Source organism: Passer domesticus, chromosome 1 (genome assembly GCF_036417665.1).
Source record: "Passer domesticus isolate bPasDom1 chromosome 1, bPasDom1.hap1, whole genome shotgun sequence".
NCBI classification, from domain to species: domain Eukaryota; kingdom Metazoa; phylum Chordata; class Aves; order Passeriformes; family Passeridae; genus Passer; species Passer domesticus.
In genome coordinates this window covers 4,748,146-4,766,964 of record NC_087474.1, presented here as the reverse complement: position 1 = coordinate 4,766,964, position 18,819 = coordinate 4,748,146, and the positions used below count along the sequence as shown (strand labels likewise).

The window sequence follows — 18,819 nt, the reverse complement described above, 5'->3', positions numbered from 1 at the left end:
ACTTTGTCAGATGACTTGCTGTACTTTGCAATTACTGCAAAAATAACAACAAACCATTTAAAGTGATTTCCTCCTCTCCCTCCTTTGCTCTCCCTACTTTCTACTAACTTGTCCAAAAGTACATTATGTTTTGTCTACTAAAAGCACACTGTCAGTCAGGAAGCAGCTTATTAAGGGATGAAAAATGTGCTATCTGGACACTTCTGGACAAGCTATGGATATCACCCAAATGACAAAATTCTGGTGCTTTGCATTTTTTTGCAGTGACAATGGATGAAACCTCTGCCATATAAAATATCAAGAAGGTTTTTTTTTTTTCTGCTTTGCTTTGTGTGTTCAAAAAAAAAGTTAAGCAGGATACCTTCAGTGTTATCCAAAATTACTATTAAAAAGCAGGCTTCCAGTTTGGGTGCTTATGGCTTAAAATCTTAAGAAAGGTTTTTGGATCTTCTGCAGTAAGCTGAAGATATATTTTGATGGTTTAACCACGTACATATATATATATTGGCTTAAAGATATATAGCTCTTCTCCCTTAAGAACTTAGGGTGTCCTAGAGGTGCAGCCAGATGAGCTCAGTTTTTGGAAGAGAACAACCCAGAACACCAGGAAAAAAATTTTGTGTGTTGCCTCCAACATCTCCAGTCCAAATACTGAAGCATGGTGCTGATATGTGAGAAAATGCAGGATAATTTGCCCTTATACAGAACTGCATTGGCTAAATTGAAAGCTGCAAAAACTAAATGAATGCATGCAATTTAAATTAAATGAGCTTTATATTGCAGTCTTCAGTTATCTAAGGCACTTTTAATTACATATGTAAGGAAGTGTATTCATCTAAAGCATATTATAGCAAGCGACATTCCCCCTCTAAAATGTATTCAAAAATTAACATTCTGATGCTCAAGCTGGTGCAAAAACTGTCAGAGTCCATTCATTTCAGCAAAGCTGTGACAATTTTCAGAAGCCTACTATTTACCCAAGTTTTTCAGCCTCTTATTTTTCATAATAAAATAAAACCCCCTGGGTGACATTTCAGCCTATTTCTGGTGGACCAGGAGAACAGTCCATTTCTTTCCTTTTTTGCATCAACATTTATGCATTTCCACCTTCATCTCTCCCTTCGGAGACTTTCTTTGAGCTACATAAACTCAGTACTTCTGTGTTTTTTCCTCTTTTTTTTTAGGCCACTGATAATTTGTGCTGCTCTTCTCTGGAGTTTCTTCAATTAGCCCATGTCTTTCCCAAAGTGCAGTGCCCAGAGCTGAAGCCAGTGCTCCAGCTGAGGCCTCCTTGATGCCAACTGGAGTGGAAGAATGGGATAATTTATACAGTTTGGGATGGTGGGCTTTTGTGCAGGGTTTTGATGGAGCTTATTCTGTTTGTTGCCTGCTTTGTCTCCAGTTTTTTTTTAGTAAATCTGCTCCCTTACAGCCATTCTTCATCTCACCTTTCTACCTGTGATTATTCCCCATGAGGGGAAGCAGGCATCTTTCTAAGATGATGTTTGCCTTGCTGCTTAAGGCAGATTCACCCACTTGGCTGGAGTCAATCCTGACCTCTGGAAATGCATGGATGACCTGTCCAAACATGGCACCGTCTGAAAATTTAATAAGTGTGTCTTATTCCATCACAAAGGAGATGACCACCAGACTAAAGCCTGGAGAACTCTCAATAGACATCTCTGCTCTAGGTCAGGACAAAAACCTGGGAGAAATCCCACCAATTCCAGGGACATTCCTGACATGCAAAAGAGAAATATAAATGCATCCTTTTGAAGAGCCCAGGGCTGAAAATACACAGAGGATAGTTCCAAAATGAAGTGGGATTTCAGGAGGAGAGGATCCCCTATCAGAGTCCTGGGCAATGACCAACCAGTGTCCATGGACACATCTGGGCACAAGCAGGGTCTGTGCAGGGAAGGTGCTGAGTGTTAACCTAAGGTGCATTCAAAACAGGAATACAGGCACCCACTAGCTCCATGGGTAGCACTGATTCACTGCCCTCTGTGGCTTTTATAATTTTGATTTGCTGGTTACAGAAAGTGCTAAAAAAAAAAGAGAAGAAAAGGAGAAAACAAAGCTACCCCTGGAGCAAAATGCAAGCCTCCAGATGGGAACTCTCAAGGAGAAGCAGCTATGGGATGTTGAAGCAGCAGCGCTGGCAAACTTCCTCACACAGACTTCCTCAAGGATTTTCTTTTCAAAACATGTGCAAGTCAGAATTTTATGTCACAGCAGAAGAAAATTCCCCACCATATGGTAGTGGCAGGTGAAATAGAAGAAAAGCTGACAACTTCTTTTAGCCCCAGACAAAATGCTTTGCTTTGAGAAATGACCACTAAGGGTTCATAAGATCTTAGAGACAGCTAAACTGGAGAACACTGGAGACCCGTGCCCACTTTTAAACAGTTAGGAAATGCTGTCACATTTACCAGGGCTCCACTGCTCAGCAGGATCATGAAGATTATGAATGTTTCAAACCAGTTGTGCTCCACAATTCTGTAGCATGTCTTTCGCAGCCTCCACCAAATTTTGCCTGGAAATTTTGTGATGTCCACTGAACAGCATGGGAAGAATCGTACACAGACTGTAAGAAATAAAACAAAAACAAAAGAATTGTTTTAAAAAAAGCCTATTTAATTCTTAAAGCTGCAATAAGAAGCTGCAAAGCAAAATTTCTTTTAGCAATAAACTGCTGCACAGTGTCTTTCCTTCCTCTTGCTTTTCACAAAACCTCTCTGCTCTGCCTTCCATTTCCCTCTCTCACTCCCCTATTAAAAAACACTCAAAATCACTTAAAATGTGTCCCAGGGAGTTCTCCCAATGATTTTTGTGATAGAGAATATATTGGCCATGAGTCACCAGTGCCCTAGGTCATTCAAAAAGTGTTAACTGAGCTCAGGCAGCACTTCTGATCAGGACTAATAACTCTGGGAGGTTATTAGTGATAGCTTCCACATCCTTTTGAATGGAGGAAGGTTATTTTCTTGCTAGTATAATACCACTGGAATTACTGATTAAAAGTGGCAATCTGATGAAAGAGAGATGATGAGAGGAGGTGCTACAGTGCAGATGGGACCAATGTGCTGAAGAGACTCAGGCAGCAAAAGCAGGAGCAGATTTTGATCTCTTGGACTCTCATTAGCTTAAATAAGGCTTTAGAACAATCTTGGAATTATACTGAGGCAGTTAAATCCCCTTTGATGTCACAGAAATTTAGATATCTGCTCCATAGCAGGATCCCCAATGATGCTTTGTAGCACTTTCTGACCTCAGTGACAAATAGTGTGTGATAGCTAAGTGCTGTGCTGGTAATGGGGCCCACATAAGGATTTCTGATAAGCAAGACCATGGCATTTTTAGTTTCCTTAGCAACACTCATTTGTTGTAGCAAAAAGATATTGTCATTGGTAACAGACAGATCCATCTCTCCTACTTCAAAAACACCATGTGCATTTCCTTGTGCTGGGCAAGAGCTTAAAATGGTGTGAGAGGACCCTGGGAGTCAGGAATTGTCCTGGACAGTCAGTCTTACGTCAGACAATCTGACTCAAATGTCACATTTGCTGATGAGAATGACCCTCAAAAACTATTTTATTTTCAAAGAGCAAGCTTCTTACCTTCCATTTATTCCATGTATTGTATAGGAAGAGACTTAACTATGCAGGTTTATCAGCCTCATCATGAGAAAAGAAGCCACAGGCCAACTGCTTCTATAGCTGGAAGGTGGCCAAGGTCACCACCACATCTTGAAACACAGAGCCAGTGGTCAGAAGTGACAAGGGAGGATGGATATCTTACCATGGTGATGCAATTAAATGTTTTTGTGAGTAGAAATAATATTTAGGGGAGGCAGCTTGGGGAGGAAAAAGGGTGAGTGCCAAGGTTACAGAGAGAGCAGATGCTGCCAATTCAAGGTGGCACAACTGAGGTGCCTGAGCTGCCTGTGATGTGGAAGGAGATCAAGTGCAGCTCCTGGGATGTCGGGATTCCCAAGCAGCTGGAAGTGGGGCTGTGCTGGCACAGGGCTCTGCCAGGAGGAAGAGAGCTGCTAAGTCTGCTGTGGCGCTCCTGGCATTTTTTGTGAGTTCTTATTATCCTAGATCCCTCCTATGCAGCAGCAGAACTGTAGGATACTTCACAGAGGAATTACCTCCAGAACTTTCCCCCTCACATTTCAGAGATTTTGGTTAGGTGTGGGCTCTTGGCTGTGCTAGCTTTTGGTGTGGGACTAAAAGGACAGTAAACCATTTATGTAAAGGTAATCAGAGCACATAACTACTTGTTCTCTAAATGCCTGCATCACACAGACCCACAGCATCTCCCAGTTTACCATTGTATTCTGAAACTCAGAGAAATTCTGGGCTCAGTTGAAATACACTAGATTGTCCAAACTTTTTAGAAAGGCATAATACTGGGAGAAGATGGAAATGTAAGAACCAGCTCTCTATCCCTTTGTAGGTCAGGTACCACTTCAGCAAAGGCAGGAATTATCCTTCTAAGCACTTCAATCCCAAACACTAAAGAATCAAGGCAAGCGATAAAAGGACATCACATTAGTCACTACTTTTTGTTAAACCCAGTACAATGCTCACAGCTGGCAGTGCATGTGGGTTGGGGTGTATTTTAGGAAGTAGGTACACAGAAAAGACTTCACAAAGCAGATTCTCTGCTGAGAGAGGCCCATCAGGAGAATCCCACCAGCACAACATGACCGAGGGCACTATCAGCTGCATCTCAGCAGTGCTGCCAGAAATCTCTTCAACTACTTCTCACCCCACAGCCCACATGGTCATCACCACCTTTCAGGTGTCTGGCTCACTCTCTGGGCTTATAATTCAGGGAGACTGCCCAGCTCATTGTCACCCCAGCTTTGAATCAGGAGGATCAAAGGCTTGGGCTGAAATCTCTCATTTATCAAATGAACAGCTTAATGAGCAGGTTGTTCACTCTTTAAGTGTGGATTTTTGTGTTAAGCAGAAATCTCCCTTTGTAGCCAGTAGCCACTGGATGCATCTATCCTTGCATCTATTTCCTTCCTAAAACTAATTTCAATTTGGAAAAAAAAAATCAGCTTTTTTTTTTCTTACTTAAAACATTATACAGAAACATTTCGCTCTTTTCTCTCAAGTTTCTACCTAGATGGTTACTTGGCTTTTTTATCTCTTAGACAAATGCTTAGGCCCAGCCAGTAACAGGCATGACATGCTCTGCCATGCTCCTACCGAGTATAAATGCCCTGTAAATACTGTTGGAAAAGGTTAGAATCTCCCAGGAAGCGGTTTTCCCCACTGTAAGAAAATTGGATGAATCATTCCCTGGAGGAGTTCCACTACACAGGGAGCCTACATGATTACCTGAGCCCAGGCACAGCTAAAATTAGGGATCACCTTCATATTAGAAACTAATGAGCAGGGCACTGTGGGTTCCAAAGTCACTTCATTTGTGATGGGAAATACTTACAACGCAGTTAAACCAGGTTATTACTGATTCAGTTGGCTTCCATGTGATAGTCTACAAGTACAGAGAGGTATTTTTAAAGACAGAAAGCCAGGTAGCACGACTAATTTTTTTTTTTAAATGCTCTTTGATTGCTTTCATGCAATTTCAATCTGAAAAAAAGAGTCCTAGTTACTGACAGTAATACCTTGAAAAATCCAAAATAGCTTATCAGATGAGTCAGCCTAAAATCACAGTGCTATTAAATCCCATGCTTTTGATTGGGCCCAATTCAGAAATGTTTAGACCAGATTCTGCTACAATTGCTATGTCAAGCATTACTTCCGTGAATAATTGTGCTGTCTGCAATTCAGATGAAATGCTTTTAACTATACACAAAGAGAAAAAGGAAAGAAGAAAAAAAAAAAAACCTGACCCCAAACAGGTCTTTTAATGAATTAGCAGAAACCTGTTTCTATTTAAATTTTGTGATTTTCCTTCCTGGCTGTTCTTTCCTGCCTTCTGGACTCTTTCTAATGCTGGTAGCCTACAGCTCTGGTCATTTTGACCTAAGCTTACATGTTGATTTAGAAACTTCACTTAACCAAACAGAAAAAGTTTACTTGACCTTGGTCTGTAGTCTAACACTTTGTTGGGTTTTTTCCCCCACTTCTATGAAATCAAAATATCAAAATAATTTTGATGCATCTAAGGCATGACCTGGAGAGGGTCTGAGCAATGCTAACTCCAGCTGTTCCTATAATAAGACAGGTGGTCAGCAAAGCCCAGCTTTGGTGCACTTTTATCCACACAAGGAGAACATTCATTAACACCTTTTATCACAGCAAGTGTCAAGGCAGGAATAAAACCTCTGGCATTTCTTAAGACAGTTACTCATCTTGCCTAGGTCCAACAGATTTGTGCTATCCCACTGAAATCAGTGCTGGGAGGGAATTGGTTGTGCAGAAGACTCTGACCACCTTGTAATTTTGCCAGGGCTTAGTTTTGCCACTGCAATTCGTGTTGGGCTGCATTGTTTTTGTGAGCAAACTGACTCATTTCCACCATGGTCTTTTGGCTGGTGGATTACTGCTCAGCAGAACACAGAAGAGGGGAAGAAGTCCCCCACAAAGGGTTGAATTATTTGCTGGTAAATCTGTGAAGTTGTTCTGAGCTGCATTTGTGGTCAAGTTGTCCAAGAACAATGTCTGTTTTCAATTGACATTCGGGTATTTCATACCATTTCTCATAAAGCAGAGGCCTATTTACCAAGAAACCTTTCCAAATGCATTAATACATCATGATATTGTTTACTTTTTGGTCATATTTCATAAAAAGGGAAATAGTCCCTTCAGTCATTAGGGTGTCCTATAGCACGAACTGAAGATTAAAATGTATCTTAAAAAAATAAAAAAAAGAAGGAATTTAATGTACAATGCATTCTGTGTAAATATCCCTTTTGTTCCATATTCACATTTTCTAGCCTGGTGCACTCTAATCATAGAGCTCTTAGATTTGATTGCATTACCTTGGTGCATTGGGAAAAAAAAAATCTCTTTGTAAATGTGGGAGTTATACTGCAAAACCTTCCTCCTCAATGCCTGACAGCCAAGCCTACTGATTTTAGGTTTATGGGCAAAGAATTTACAAATCCATTGCTTGTTCACACCAATATATATACTTAAGTTTTCATAAAATTATTATTTTTGCTTTGGATGGATTGGGCTGCTGGTTCTCTCAATAAACCAGGAACACCAATTCATTTTTTCCATTCTGTTGTCCAGCAAATGTGGTACCTTATGTTCAAACCACAGCAATTTTGTGAGTGCCTTTACACAAGAGTTCTCAATTATTGGGACATTCATTTTTAGAACAAAACAGTATTTTTCTTAGCTTTGAACAGTGGTTACAGCATCGCTTGGTTTGACACAAAATACAGCTTCCTAGGCATGAACTCAAGCAGGCAGGTACTCATAACATGGGTTATATATATATATATATATATATATATATATGCCAAGCTGAGTTTCTACCCAGGCTGCTACATGGGTATGCACAAATAAGGGAGCAAACCCAACTGTACCCCTTTGAAAGACCCCAACTTTCTCCCCATGCTGGAGGGATCATGATCTCAGCAGACTCCTATTTAACCCTTTCCTCATCTTCTGGCTCCGCTACTAACTCATGCAGAGGGGTTGAAATGGGATGACCTTTAAGGTCCCTTGCAACCTGAAGCATTCCATGATTCTGTGACTGCGCAGAATCTGGGTTTTATAGTGTGAAAGAGAGATTTATGATCACTGTCTCCAGCGTTTGGGTACCTGAGACACATCAGGAGATCTGAGATTTTACTTGTGTGCTACAACTGGGGGCTGGCAAGAGGGCGTTTGACAAAAGCACAGCGAGGTGTTTTTACCCTTCAAAGGGCTTAACAAGGGTACATTTCTTGTTTATCTGCTGCTACTCTCCTCAAAACACATCATCAAGGAGTGTGACGCCTTGGAGCAAAGGCAGTGGGCAGCCTGGCCTACCACTGATGTCATCTGTGCTTTGAGTGAGGGGGTGGATGATTTTTAAATCTAGAGGTCTTGTCCAACCTGTGTTGATTTCATTCTGAATGCGTAATAGGCTGCAAGAGTCTTATGATGCCTGAAAATTGTATACAACATAATGCCAGCACGCTGTTCCTTGTGGAAAAACACAGAGTATCTCAGGTAGGACAGCCAGAGAGAAGTGATACTTTAAAACTTGGGTTTGTTCCATGATTTTTTCTTAGGATGCCAATGAGCACATTTTGTTGAGTTTGGCTTGGTTTTACTCAGCCTTTAAAACTCATCTAGTGGCAGTCCCTGTAACTCTGTTCAGACTTTTTCTGTTTAATGGTCTGTTTTTTCTTTTCTCTTCCCTTTCTTGCTTCCAAACAGCCGCTATCCGCGGTTGGGAAGGGCAGGACACAGATCCCACCACTAATCAGAGCAACTTCGCTCGGGCACATGGCATTTTCCAGCTGAGATTTGGGCGTTTCAGGAGCGATAATGGCTCCTGCCATGGTCACATGGAAAGATGGTTCCTCGGTGTCACGAGCTGCGACCAACCACGCGCTGAGCGAGGCTGCTCACTCCCTCATGACCCTCTGGTGATATTCCCTGGAAACCTCTGCCAGCGGGCTGTGCCCGGGGAATTACGCCTGAGGGCTTGGTGGAATCTTTCTCCTATTAGGGTCTGGGAGAGAGGAGCGCGCTGTGGGCCGAGGGCTCTCTTTGGATGACCTTCTGTGAGACACAGAAGATAATGCCCAAAGAGGGAGTAAATTTTGCTGCAGAGAACACATACCGATGGGGGTAACAGCACTGGAGTGCTGCAAGGCATCTGGAGGAAAAAGTACCCAAATAGCTGGCATTGGATAAATGTTCCTTTCCCATCAACCAGAAATGGTCTCTCCATTTCTATCAGGTTCTTCCCAGCAATACTTGCTCGCTGCCAGGGCTGTGACCCTACCTTGCCTTCACTTTTCCTGACCTAAGAATGTTCCCTGTTGACCCTAATCAAAGCTATTTTGAGGTGATAACACATTAACAAGTCTCCCCAAGAAAAACGACCTATGGCTTATCTGGGTCACCCAACTCCCGGAAAACTGTGACCTCAGCAAACTTTCAGCAACTATTTCAAGAACATGCATTATCTTTGTTGCCTTTGTTATCTGAAAAAAAGGGGCCTGAATCTGGAACATATTTGTTCAGGACATAACCTATGCTGGATGCGTTGAGAAATGTCATAGTTTGAATTTAGATAGCTAAAGAAGTTAAGAAATTAACCCTTCCCCTCTCCCTCTTCTTTTTCACATAATCTCCTTTTTTCAAAAATATTAACTCTCATACTCCCAAACATACCAAATATTGTTGTATCTCTTTATAAAAATTCAGTAAAGACAGCAGTAGATAAACCTGCACAGTGCATGCCCTTCAATATTTTCATTTTAGTAGTTTAAACCCTTGCCATCTCAGCTAATTACTGCTGTTTGTTGGCTTACTTGATTTTAAACTAGACTGAAGTGACAGCTGCATGAGGTTTAATTGCAAGAGTAAGTTTGGGCAAAAGTATTGGAAATAATTAATAGCAGTTGATTACAGAAAACACTTTGTTTCCCTGCATAAATTAAACCTAATGTTAATGTCGTCGCTGTAACAATCATTTGGACTTTCAGTTTATGGCAATTTGGCTTGAAATTTTATGATCAAATAATCACGTTGTGTTTGTGCATTTTTGCCAAATCCACAAGCAATGTGATCACATTTAGCCAAAAAAGTAAAGTCTGAAAAATGTGCATGGATAACACGTGCTGCACAGGAAAGGAGAGCAGATGTGTTGAGGAGGATGTCACCTGCACCTGCAGGTGTCCCTGGACAGGAGAGCAGGCTCTCCTTCAATTCCCATCTAGAGCTCAAGGCCCAGCTGGCTGCATTCTGGGACAAAAGAAAAACACCTTAACTTGCACAGGCACTGGTGAGGAACTAAGAGAGATTGGGAGTAAAAACAAAATGCAGGACCAGGGGTGCTCAGGAGGAAGAGTGAAGGAGCCAGAACCTGGGTGGAAGTAACCCAAGGCAAGCTTGGGGTTCAGCCCACAGTGCCTTCATTTCTGCACTTTTCTGCTGCCAGGATGATCAACAGGCTTCAAAGCTGGTTAAATACTTCAAAGCTGGTTAAATACTTCCAGTGATCCATCTAGAAGAGCCCTGCTTTCCACCCTGCATCCCACAGACAGCACTGAGGAAGATCTGACAAACTGGGTTGGTTCCATTGTGGTTCTGAACTGAGGAATTTCAGGTAGGTCTGGTTTTTAAGGGAGATCAAATTACAGAGTGCTGCTGCTCTGGGAACCTGTTGTGTGGTGTCTGCCTCGTTTCTTTTAAAAAACTGGATGGTGGTCGTGGCCAACCACAGTTTCAGAATTTGTAAACTGGCATTTGAACAGCACTGATCTCACAGCACTGGCTTGTTTAAGCATCTGTAACATAATCACTTTGCAGAGCACAACAGAGATTGCTGCTCACTAGCCCCATTAAGAAATATATTGTGAAAGAATGAAAACACCAGATCTAATTTAGAAATGTTATTGCCTGGGCCTGAATAGTTACACCATGCTTTCTTCCGTCAACTGCATTAATTTTTGGCTACTGCTTTTAAGCAGAGCTGCCAAAAAAATGTTTAGATCCTAGGGACATTTGTAAGCCCTGCAGGGCTCCCTTACCTCATTCAATCATCTTTCTCATAGATATAGAGATGCACATTTTTGCTGACTTCAGGGGCATTCATATACCCAGCAAATCATCTCTGTCTGATCCCATCTGAGCTGCTCTGTTTTTGTTTATAATAATGCTTGAATTTTCAAGGGACTATTCTTACATTCAGCTAACCCTGGTTTTCCCAACCCAGATTTATAGGAAAACAATAAATTGACTGAGATAATATTTGGAATGGAACTCACTCTGAGAAGAAATAACTTCCGATGCTATTTACTTTATATATTTATTTTAACATAGATCTTCTGATATAGCTGGGTTTTACATCTGTGTTTTGGAGCATGCTGGTGTTAAAATATTAATAAAATGATGGTGAATTTCAGTATTAAAAGAGAGATGTAAATGTGGTCTGTTGTTATCTAATATAATTATGTTAAATGTCCCTTACATAGCAGTTCTCTGACTAGATGAAAGTTACTGGATGTGCTAATCTTGACACCCTTTAAAATAAATGGAAGACAGTCCCTAAGACTCATAAACCTTCCAGACAGATTCTATGAACTGCCTGGATACATTTAAGCAATGGAAACATCCTGATCTGGTCAGTTCTTTACCAAATTTGATCATGCACATATATTGGAAGGCAAAAATCTTCATTGGCCAAATGACAAAAATCAGCATTTGAAAAACAAACCAAGAAACAAACAAACCACTCTTTATGGCACAAATTAAAATTTTACAAGTCTAAGGCTTTAGAAACTGTGGAGCATTTTAGAGCATGCTCTTGGTTTGTCTCACCTTGGAAATCCAAAGACTAATGGTAACAAGGGATTTTGAGTGCGTGTTTGGAGCATTATAGTGCCTAAGAAACGAGGTGCATCCAGTGAAATACGACTGCAAGCAACCAGAGCAACATGGTGAGAAGGTCAGAAGATGTTCAGTAGGAGAAAAGAAGGTTTCTTGCCCCAGCATTGCAGTGAAACATGCAGGTTCTTACCTTCAGGGAAGCAATCTTCAGGCTCCATCAGCTCCTCAGCAAACTCAGGGATCTGCTCCAGCAGTTCTGCAGGATTTGTCAAATCCACTGTGCTGCCTTCAGAAAGACTGATTTCATCAAGCTTGTTGTCAACAAGAGCAAAGATGTGGAAAACAAATTGATCAGTTGCCCTGAAGGAAATAGCTGTGTTGTCATTCCACTAACCAGCACCCCAGCTGAAGCCACCACAACAGAGACATTGTCATGCACTTCCCAAGGTGCCCCTCCTTGGTGACAGCTCTGCCTACCCTGAGACCAGGGACTGACCCATCAACAACAACTTAACACACAGAACTTACTTTTTGAGACAAAAGAGAAGCAAACCACAGGAAGAGAGTGAACAGCCATTGAATATTAATCACAGAATCTTAGAATGGTTTGGGTTGGAAGGGACCTCCAAGATCATCCAGTTCCAGCCCCCCTGCCACGGGCAGGGACACCTTCCACTAGACCAGGTTGCTCTGGTTAATGGTAGGTGGAACCTTGGAATGATGGACTTAATCTGTTTGACATCCTGAAGGCTCATACCTTTGGGTGGGGGATACCACAAGTGGGACCTATCTCCTGAAATGCTGAAGGATGCATTGGATAACCTGCCTTGAGTTCCTGTCTTTTGGGCCTCATTCCTGAGGTTCCTCACCCACAGCTGGTGGGTGAAATCTGCACCTCCTCAGTCAGGACCATGCTCTGCTCCTGCTGACAGCCTCTCCTCCAGCACCCAGCCACAGCAAGCTAAAGTACAAATATGTTGAGAGGGCTCTTCCTCCTGTCACATCCTGTGCCTAATTTGTTCTCAGCACACGACATAGCCCCTTGCCTTTCTGTCACACCATTCTGATCTCCAGGTGATGTAGGAGGAGGGGCACATGGCTTTTGGAAGTGTCTCAAGGGCTCTACCATTTGCCTGAAATATTTGACACCATCATCTTAGATGCATTGTTTAAACTCAGTGTTTCTCAGATCCTCCTCTGCAAAATGGGGCAAGAATATTCCCACTCCCTGAAGCATTGGTTGTCTCATCTATTTAGAGCAGGAACTCTCAAGCAGATTTGGGCTAAAAAAAATTCTGGGGAATATATAATTTTCAAAATCTGTTTTGAAGGCTGAACTCATGATTAAAAGACATATGATACACGATTCAGTAAGTCACCCAAATATGAAATAGACATTTAATCTCAGGTTAAACTTTCCTTTAACAGAATCAAGACACTTTCTTTAGAAGAAAATAGGAAATGTCTCCCCCCCTATTTTATTTTGCTAGCTAAAATAAAGGATTTCTATTTTGTGTTAATCCAAAATTAAATTTTACTCTATTTCCTTTTAGATTTTACAAGCTAAATAGCTTTGCCACTAAAGTGAAAGACCTGATATTTGCCCAGTCCTGCTCACAGTTTGTTTCTGGATGTATTAGAACATTATCTGGTGTAAGTGGGCAATACCAAAACTGGTATCTTCTATGGGTCATGGCAATGACAAATAGCTCCAAGCAGGAGAGGTGTGTCATTTCTGAACTGGTTTACTCTGTTCTCTGAGCTCCCACTTAAAAGTTTTTGTGCTTTATCTTGCAGTACTATTGCCTTCATTTTAAAAAATGAGGGCAATAATACTTACCCAAGCTTTTAAACAGCCTGTGAGATAGTTATATGAGAGATGGCACGTAGAGATAAAGTATTATTTTCATAAGCATGATGGTGATGGAGTAAGAGACTAGGCACAGCTTTATATATTTATTATTAATGTGAAAATGGGTCCTCTGTTTTCCAGCATACACAGTCAATGCAAAATTTATAGCTGAATTCAGAGAAATGCTGAACCTGGGGTAAAATGGGCAAGACTGAACATTCCAGCAGCGCTTGCAAGCGGGGGTGGAAGCTACTTGTTTGCAATTAGCTGCAGCATCCAGAAGGTCACAGTCTTGGCTAGGGTTTTTAATGCTGTACGGAAAAGATCTGCAAACAATTGAGAGGAGACCTTTTAAAAAGAGAGAACAGAAAGAACAGAACAGGTCCGAGATACGGATAAAGCTTCTGAAAAGCCATATTCAGAATGCAGCTGTCGTATAGAGCCCATTTCCTACAGACTCACAACAGTGTGTGATGGTGGAAAAAAATGTCATACCAAGTTCTAGCACAGTCAGAACTTTATGATGCTGTTCATTAGGGAATGCATTTAGTCATTATGTGTTCTGTTATGAAGATGTCAAAACAGAGATCACTGAAATAGTCCTAAATAATATGCAGCTGTAGGATGTAGAAAATAGGGGTTCCAATGGGAAGAGAAGCTTTGTTGGGTATAATTCTTACCAATAGCCAGAAATCAAAGAAAACTGTGAGAGTAATGTCAGCTTGATAACATTTTCAACTAGAGAGCTGGATTTAGCAGAGACAGGTTAGGAAATTCACAGCACAAAATACAATGAAATTATCATAGACTATTTAGTCATTCATCAGGAGGAGTTTCCAGGAAATATTAGAATCCATCAGTGTCAAAGGGAGGTGGGGAGCATGCAAAGCAAACAGAAAGGTTTTCTTCTGAAAAGCCTTCAAAGAAGAAGAGGCAATGAACATGGATTCAGAAAACTGTAGATTAAGGTTTGAGGGTCTGAACAGGGACTAGAAAATGTAACCAGATGTATGAGAGAGAAGGAAAAGATTAGGGATAATTCTGGGAAGGAAGCAAAGGTTACCCTTTGCCAGAAAGGTTAAAGGGTTTAAAAAGGTTTTCATGAACTCAGGAAAAAGTCAGGGACACGAGCAATTGATGAGGGGAATGTAGCTAATCAAAATTCAGTTGTCTCAGAAAATCAACACGTCATAAAATCATCCAACAAGGGGATCAATAACAAGAAGGGGGAGAGCCTGTTAGAATTAATATAAATGTAAGTAGAGAAATAGCCAGAAAGCCTATATATACACATATACAAACCAGCAGATCCAGGCAAGGCACGCTGCAGAGCATAAAGAGATCCAATAACCCCAGTTAACACATCATTAGCAATCAATAGTGAATGCTCATGGAAAACTGGAAACGGCCCAGGAGAGCAGCAATAAGTAAACACAACACTGAGCTGAGAGGGGAGGAACAGGGAATAATCATGGGAATCACAGATCACTAAACACTTGCTGCAGCCTGTGATTAAAGTAAATTAAATAAAGACAGAGAGGGGAAAAGGAGAGAGCTTACTCAGAGTGAAATGTCATAGACATGAAGGCAGTGAGGTGGTTCTCCTGTGTGCTAAGAGAACTCTGCACAAACAGGGTGAAAAGAGCTCAAAAGAAGGCAAAAAGGACAAATACAGAATCTCCTCCTTCTTTCTTGGAATAGGGGAGTGGAGGAAGTGTGCCAGGCAGAGGAAAGGGATCTGTCAGAGACCCCTTTGGAAGATCTTCCCCTGGTGCATAAATTCATGCTGCAGAAGGCAGTTTTTAAAGTGTTTGTTGATGGAGTGACTGTTTTAAGTCCCTGGACAGGGCTTCCACACCCACTGCTTGTGCCTGTAATAGCAGCAAATTGATCTGAAAGTGTTTTTCAAAAAGCCTTTAGCAGTGAGATGCTGAAATCTCATCGAAAGTTGATGTTTGCTCAAGGCTTAGCCCTCTTACCTCCCTACTTCTCTGCCTCACCTCTGAAAATCAGAGCCTTAATCTATCAAATTGACATATGAGATATAAACCTTAAGAAAACAGTTGGATGTCTGTTATAGAAAAGCCTACTTTTAAAATAAACTGTAATTGGCTCGGGTTCACCTATTGCTGTGTGGAGAAAAGCCATTCCAAGGACCCAAATATAGCACAAACTTTCTCTTCAGAGGAGGAAATCTGTGGGGATTAGGGTCAGCATTATCTTCACTAAAGATACAGAGGAGGTCCTGACCGATATAATCCTCATGTTAGCTGATAATATTAAATTGGAGAGAGAATTGAAATCGAGGAAGCAGAAGGGAAAAGAGAAGGGAAACGTGGAGTGAATACAGCAAAATGAGACATGATTTAAGAAAGTACAAATAGGCAAGATTCAGGAAAATTTCAATGGACATTTTGGAAACCTGGAGTAATATTAAAAAAAAAATAGATGTGATTTTGCAGTGGGATATAACGATGTAGAAAACCATATGAAAGCATCATGTCTAGATAATGAAATATTATTTCTTATTTTACGGTTCTGTAGAAATTGTATTTGGAATATTGCACTTCCTCCTTGGCAAAAGAACTCATAAAAGGAAGAGTTGAGGGAGTTGCAAAGAAAGACGTAAAAAAAAGTCAGATAAATGGCTCAGAGGTATTAATTTACAAGAAATAATGGAATGAAAGAACAATGGTGCATGACTTCAGGGGGTAAACCCAGGCAATAGGAAGCAAGCAACAGTCAATTAAAGTAAGTGATATTAATTAATACAAAGAGATTGATAGATAAAACTGGTAAAAGACTGTAATGAAATAGCACTTTAAAAGGGGAAAAAAAGAGGTGAGAAAAGGCTGGTATTTAAGGAAATATACCCAGGCATGAGATATTTCTTTTTAGCAAGTGAATGATTCCTTTTGGTAAATGAAGAAATCTAAGTTGCCTGATCCATTTAAAGCCAGATTCCACAAAGTTGTGTGAATATTTGATGGGTCAGCATTTTGGCAGAGAAAGCAACCAGTCCGTACTCCGAAGTCTTCTCCACCCGTGACACCAATGATTTTATTTCTGCAGTGCCTTTCTGATGATTGATATAGAATGAATTTTTAATCATATAATGGACCCTTTACTGACACCAACAGTGTTTTACTCGGAACACATCCAGCATTTCCTGTTACTGGCAATCACTGGAAGCCCTGCCTCTTGGCCATACCAAATCTGTTACTCCCTTGCGGTTTTTGGCTTTATTTGGCCAGTTGCAACTTCTTGGGACATTCATCAAAAATATGACGAGCGTGTCCTGGCGTGCTGGCACCAGGATCACTTCTGCACAGAGGGACCTGTCATGTCCACACGAGATCTTCCAAAATAGCATCCTTTGGGCTTTGCTCTTTTGTGTCGGCATTCATAGCCTCGCGTGAACTTCCGTTTGATTTCAAGTCATCCCTGGATTGTTGCCATGTTCCTCCACCTCTTTCTAAGCAGCTGCAAATAGAACCAATTATACTCTGCTACAGAGAGGTGGCATTTGTGTCTCAGGACCCTTTGAAAGCTGAGGGAGGAAATGGGGATTATTTCTTTGTCACGATGTTGCTGAATATATCGAGGTTAGAATGTTCCTGACTTATCATGACATTTTGTTATAGCACTAAAAAAGGAAATAGTTTTCTGGCCTCTCTGTTAGGATTATAGGGTCCATTTGTCTTGAAAAGATATTTAAACATCAAGGATACCTAATCCGCTGAGAGAAAAATGCCTGACATGGTCTTCTAATTCTTCCTGGTTATAATGCTTCTTTACATTGTTTGAAAGTTTTGTATTTCTTTGCTAAATATACATACTTTTTTTCCCCCTGAAACCAAGATATCAAATATTTGAGTCTCCTTCCTCTAAATTCAGAATGTTTTCTTTCTGAATATGAATATGCCAAGAAGTACTCTGGTAAGGATTGCCCTTTAAAGAAATGCTTCACGGCTGGAGGATTTCTGGTTCCTGTGAGTGGAATTTATCTCACCTAAGAGTGCAACCTAAGTGCTCCCTTTATAGTTAATGGAGAGAAATAGGCACTTTTATGAGATCTGACCTAATGTAAATGCTGATTTCAGCTGGAGACACATTTACCTGCCTACATTGACTAAACAGAGGCCTCAGATGACAAGTCCAGATGCAGATTGTCTACATTTAGTTCAGTAAATTCCACCCATATGCCAACATGGATCAGCAGGCTTGGAGAAGGGGAGCCCTGGCTCTGGGATGGGTCTGTTTCCTGTTGTCCTGTCAAGATTTCTTCATGGGATTGCTCCTGCTGGGCACAAACTTGCCAGCAGTTTTATAGCAGAACTGAGAAAGGCGTGATGTGTGTGAGTGCTGTACCATCCTTTCCCTTTCATTAATTTTCATCTCACACAACAATCCCTGGTTCCAGTCTCAAGCAGCTGTGGAGTTCTCCAAACTCCCAGGACATTCCAAACCTCCATTTCCTGATTTCAAAGGGAGGGAATCCATCACTCTCTAATAATAAAGGCAATGTTATGTCAGTAAAATTCTAAATCTGAAGGGGAAGAACTCCAACAAGTCAGTAAAGAGGATACAGGCAATTACACGGCCTGGAGTCACTCAGTGTACAGTATAAACACATTATTTTTGATATTTATGTTACAAGGACAACATCATCCTACAACTTGAAAATAAATGTCAATGTGCACACATCAAGAAACAATTAATGAGCTGCACTTTGGCCAAATCAACTAAATAATACCAAGGCTTGCTCTTTAGTTAGTACCTTCACATCAGCTACTTAAATTGTTGAACCTTTGTTGGGTGTGTGTTAAAAGGAAAAGAAATGTTAATCTGTGACAGAGAGCAGATGCCCTCCAGTGAACTCAATACTCAGGTCTGCCAAGTCAGCAGATGACATTCCTCGAGCTGCTTTTCAGTGGGAAATCACACACATATTTTCTCCTAAAATGAGACATTAACATTATGTATGATTTTGTGGTTGTTTGGGTTTTTTTTTCCCCAAAAGCCTCTTACAATTCCATATTAATTTATAATGCATGTTTTCCAAGCTTTCCAATTATTTTTATAACGACAAAATCCTCTCTCTTCTTTCCTGAGACTTTAATACCTATTACACGCTATTGCTTTCCTCCCTTGACAAACATGTATTTTTACAAGCCATAAACCCCACATAAACCAGTGGCATGCACTATGGAGCTGGTGCAATGAATTTCATGCAGTATCAGGTAGGAAAGTTGTTTGTGTTACCTCTTTTGGCCCTACTGGAGGTGGTGGCTCAGCCTTCAACTGCTTATCCACGTGCAACTCACTTAACTCTTCATAAATCTCAGAGTTCTGACTCCGGACGCCTGGGCTTTGGCATCGCTGCCCCCTCAGCTGCAGCTGCTTTTCCTGCTGGAAATAATCCTAGATGGGTTTATTTCCTTTTTCTTTGATAGCATGCTTATTTCTTAAGGAGAA

General features: G+C 41.0%; 1 protein-coding gene across 8 annotated transcripts in view; it reads right to left on the bottom strand.

The window, feature by feature from the left end:
- Positions 1-18,819, bottom strand: part of LOC135304434 (sodium channel protein type 5 subunit alpha-like) — a 208,867-nt gene that overhangs the window by 37,906 nt on the left and 152,142 nt on the right. For all 8 annotated transcript variants that reach the window (XM_064426839.1, XM_064427086.1, XM_064426923.1 and 5 more), the window contains 3 exons: positions 18,607-18,753; positions 11,680-11,800; positions 2,433-2,587 (listed from right to left, as the gene is read on the bottom strand). In XM_064426839.1, coding sequence (XP_064282909.1) covers positions 2,433-2,587; positions 11,680-11,800; positions 18,607-18,753 — 423 coding nt within the window. The remainder of the gene's footprint in view (positions 1-2,432; positions 2,588-11,679; positions 11,801-18,606; positions 18,754-18,819) is intronic.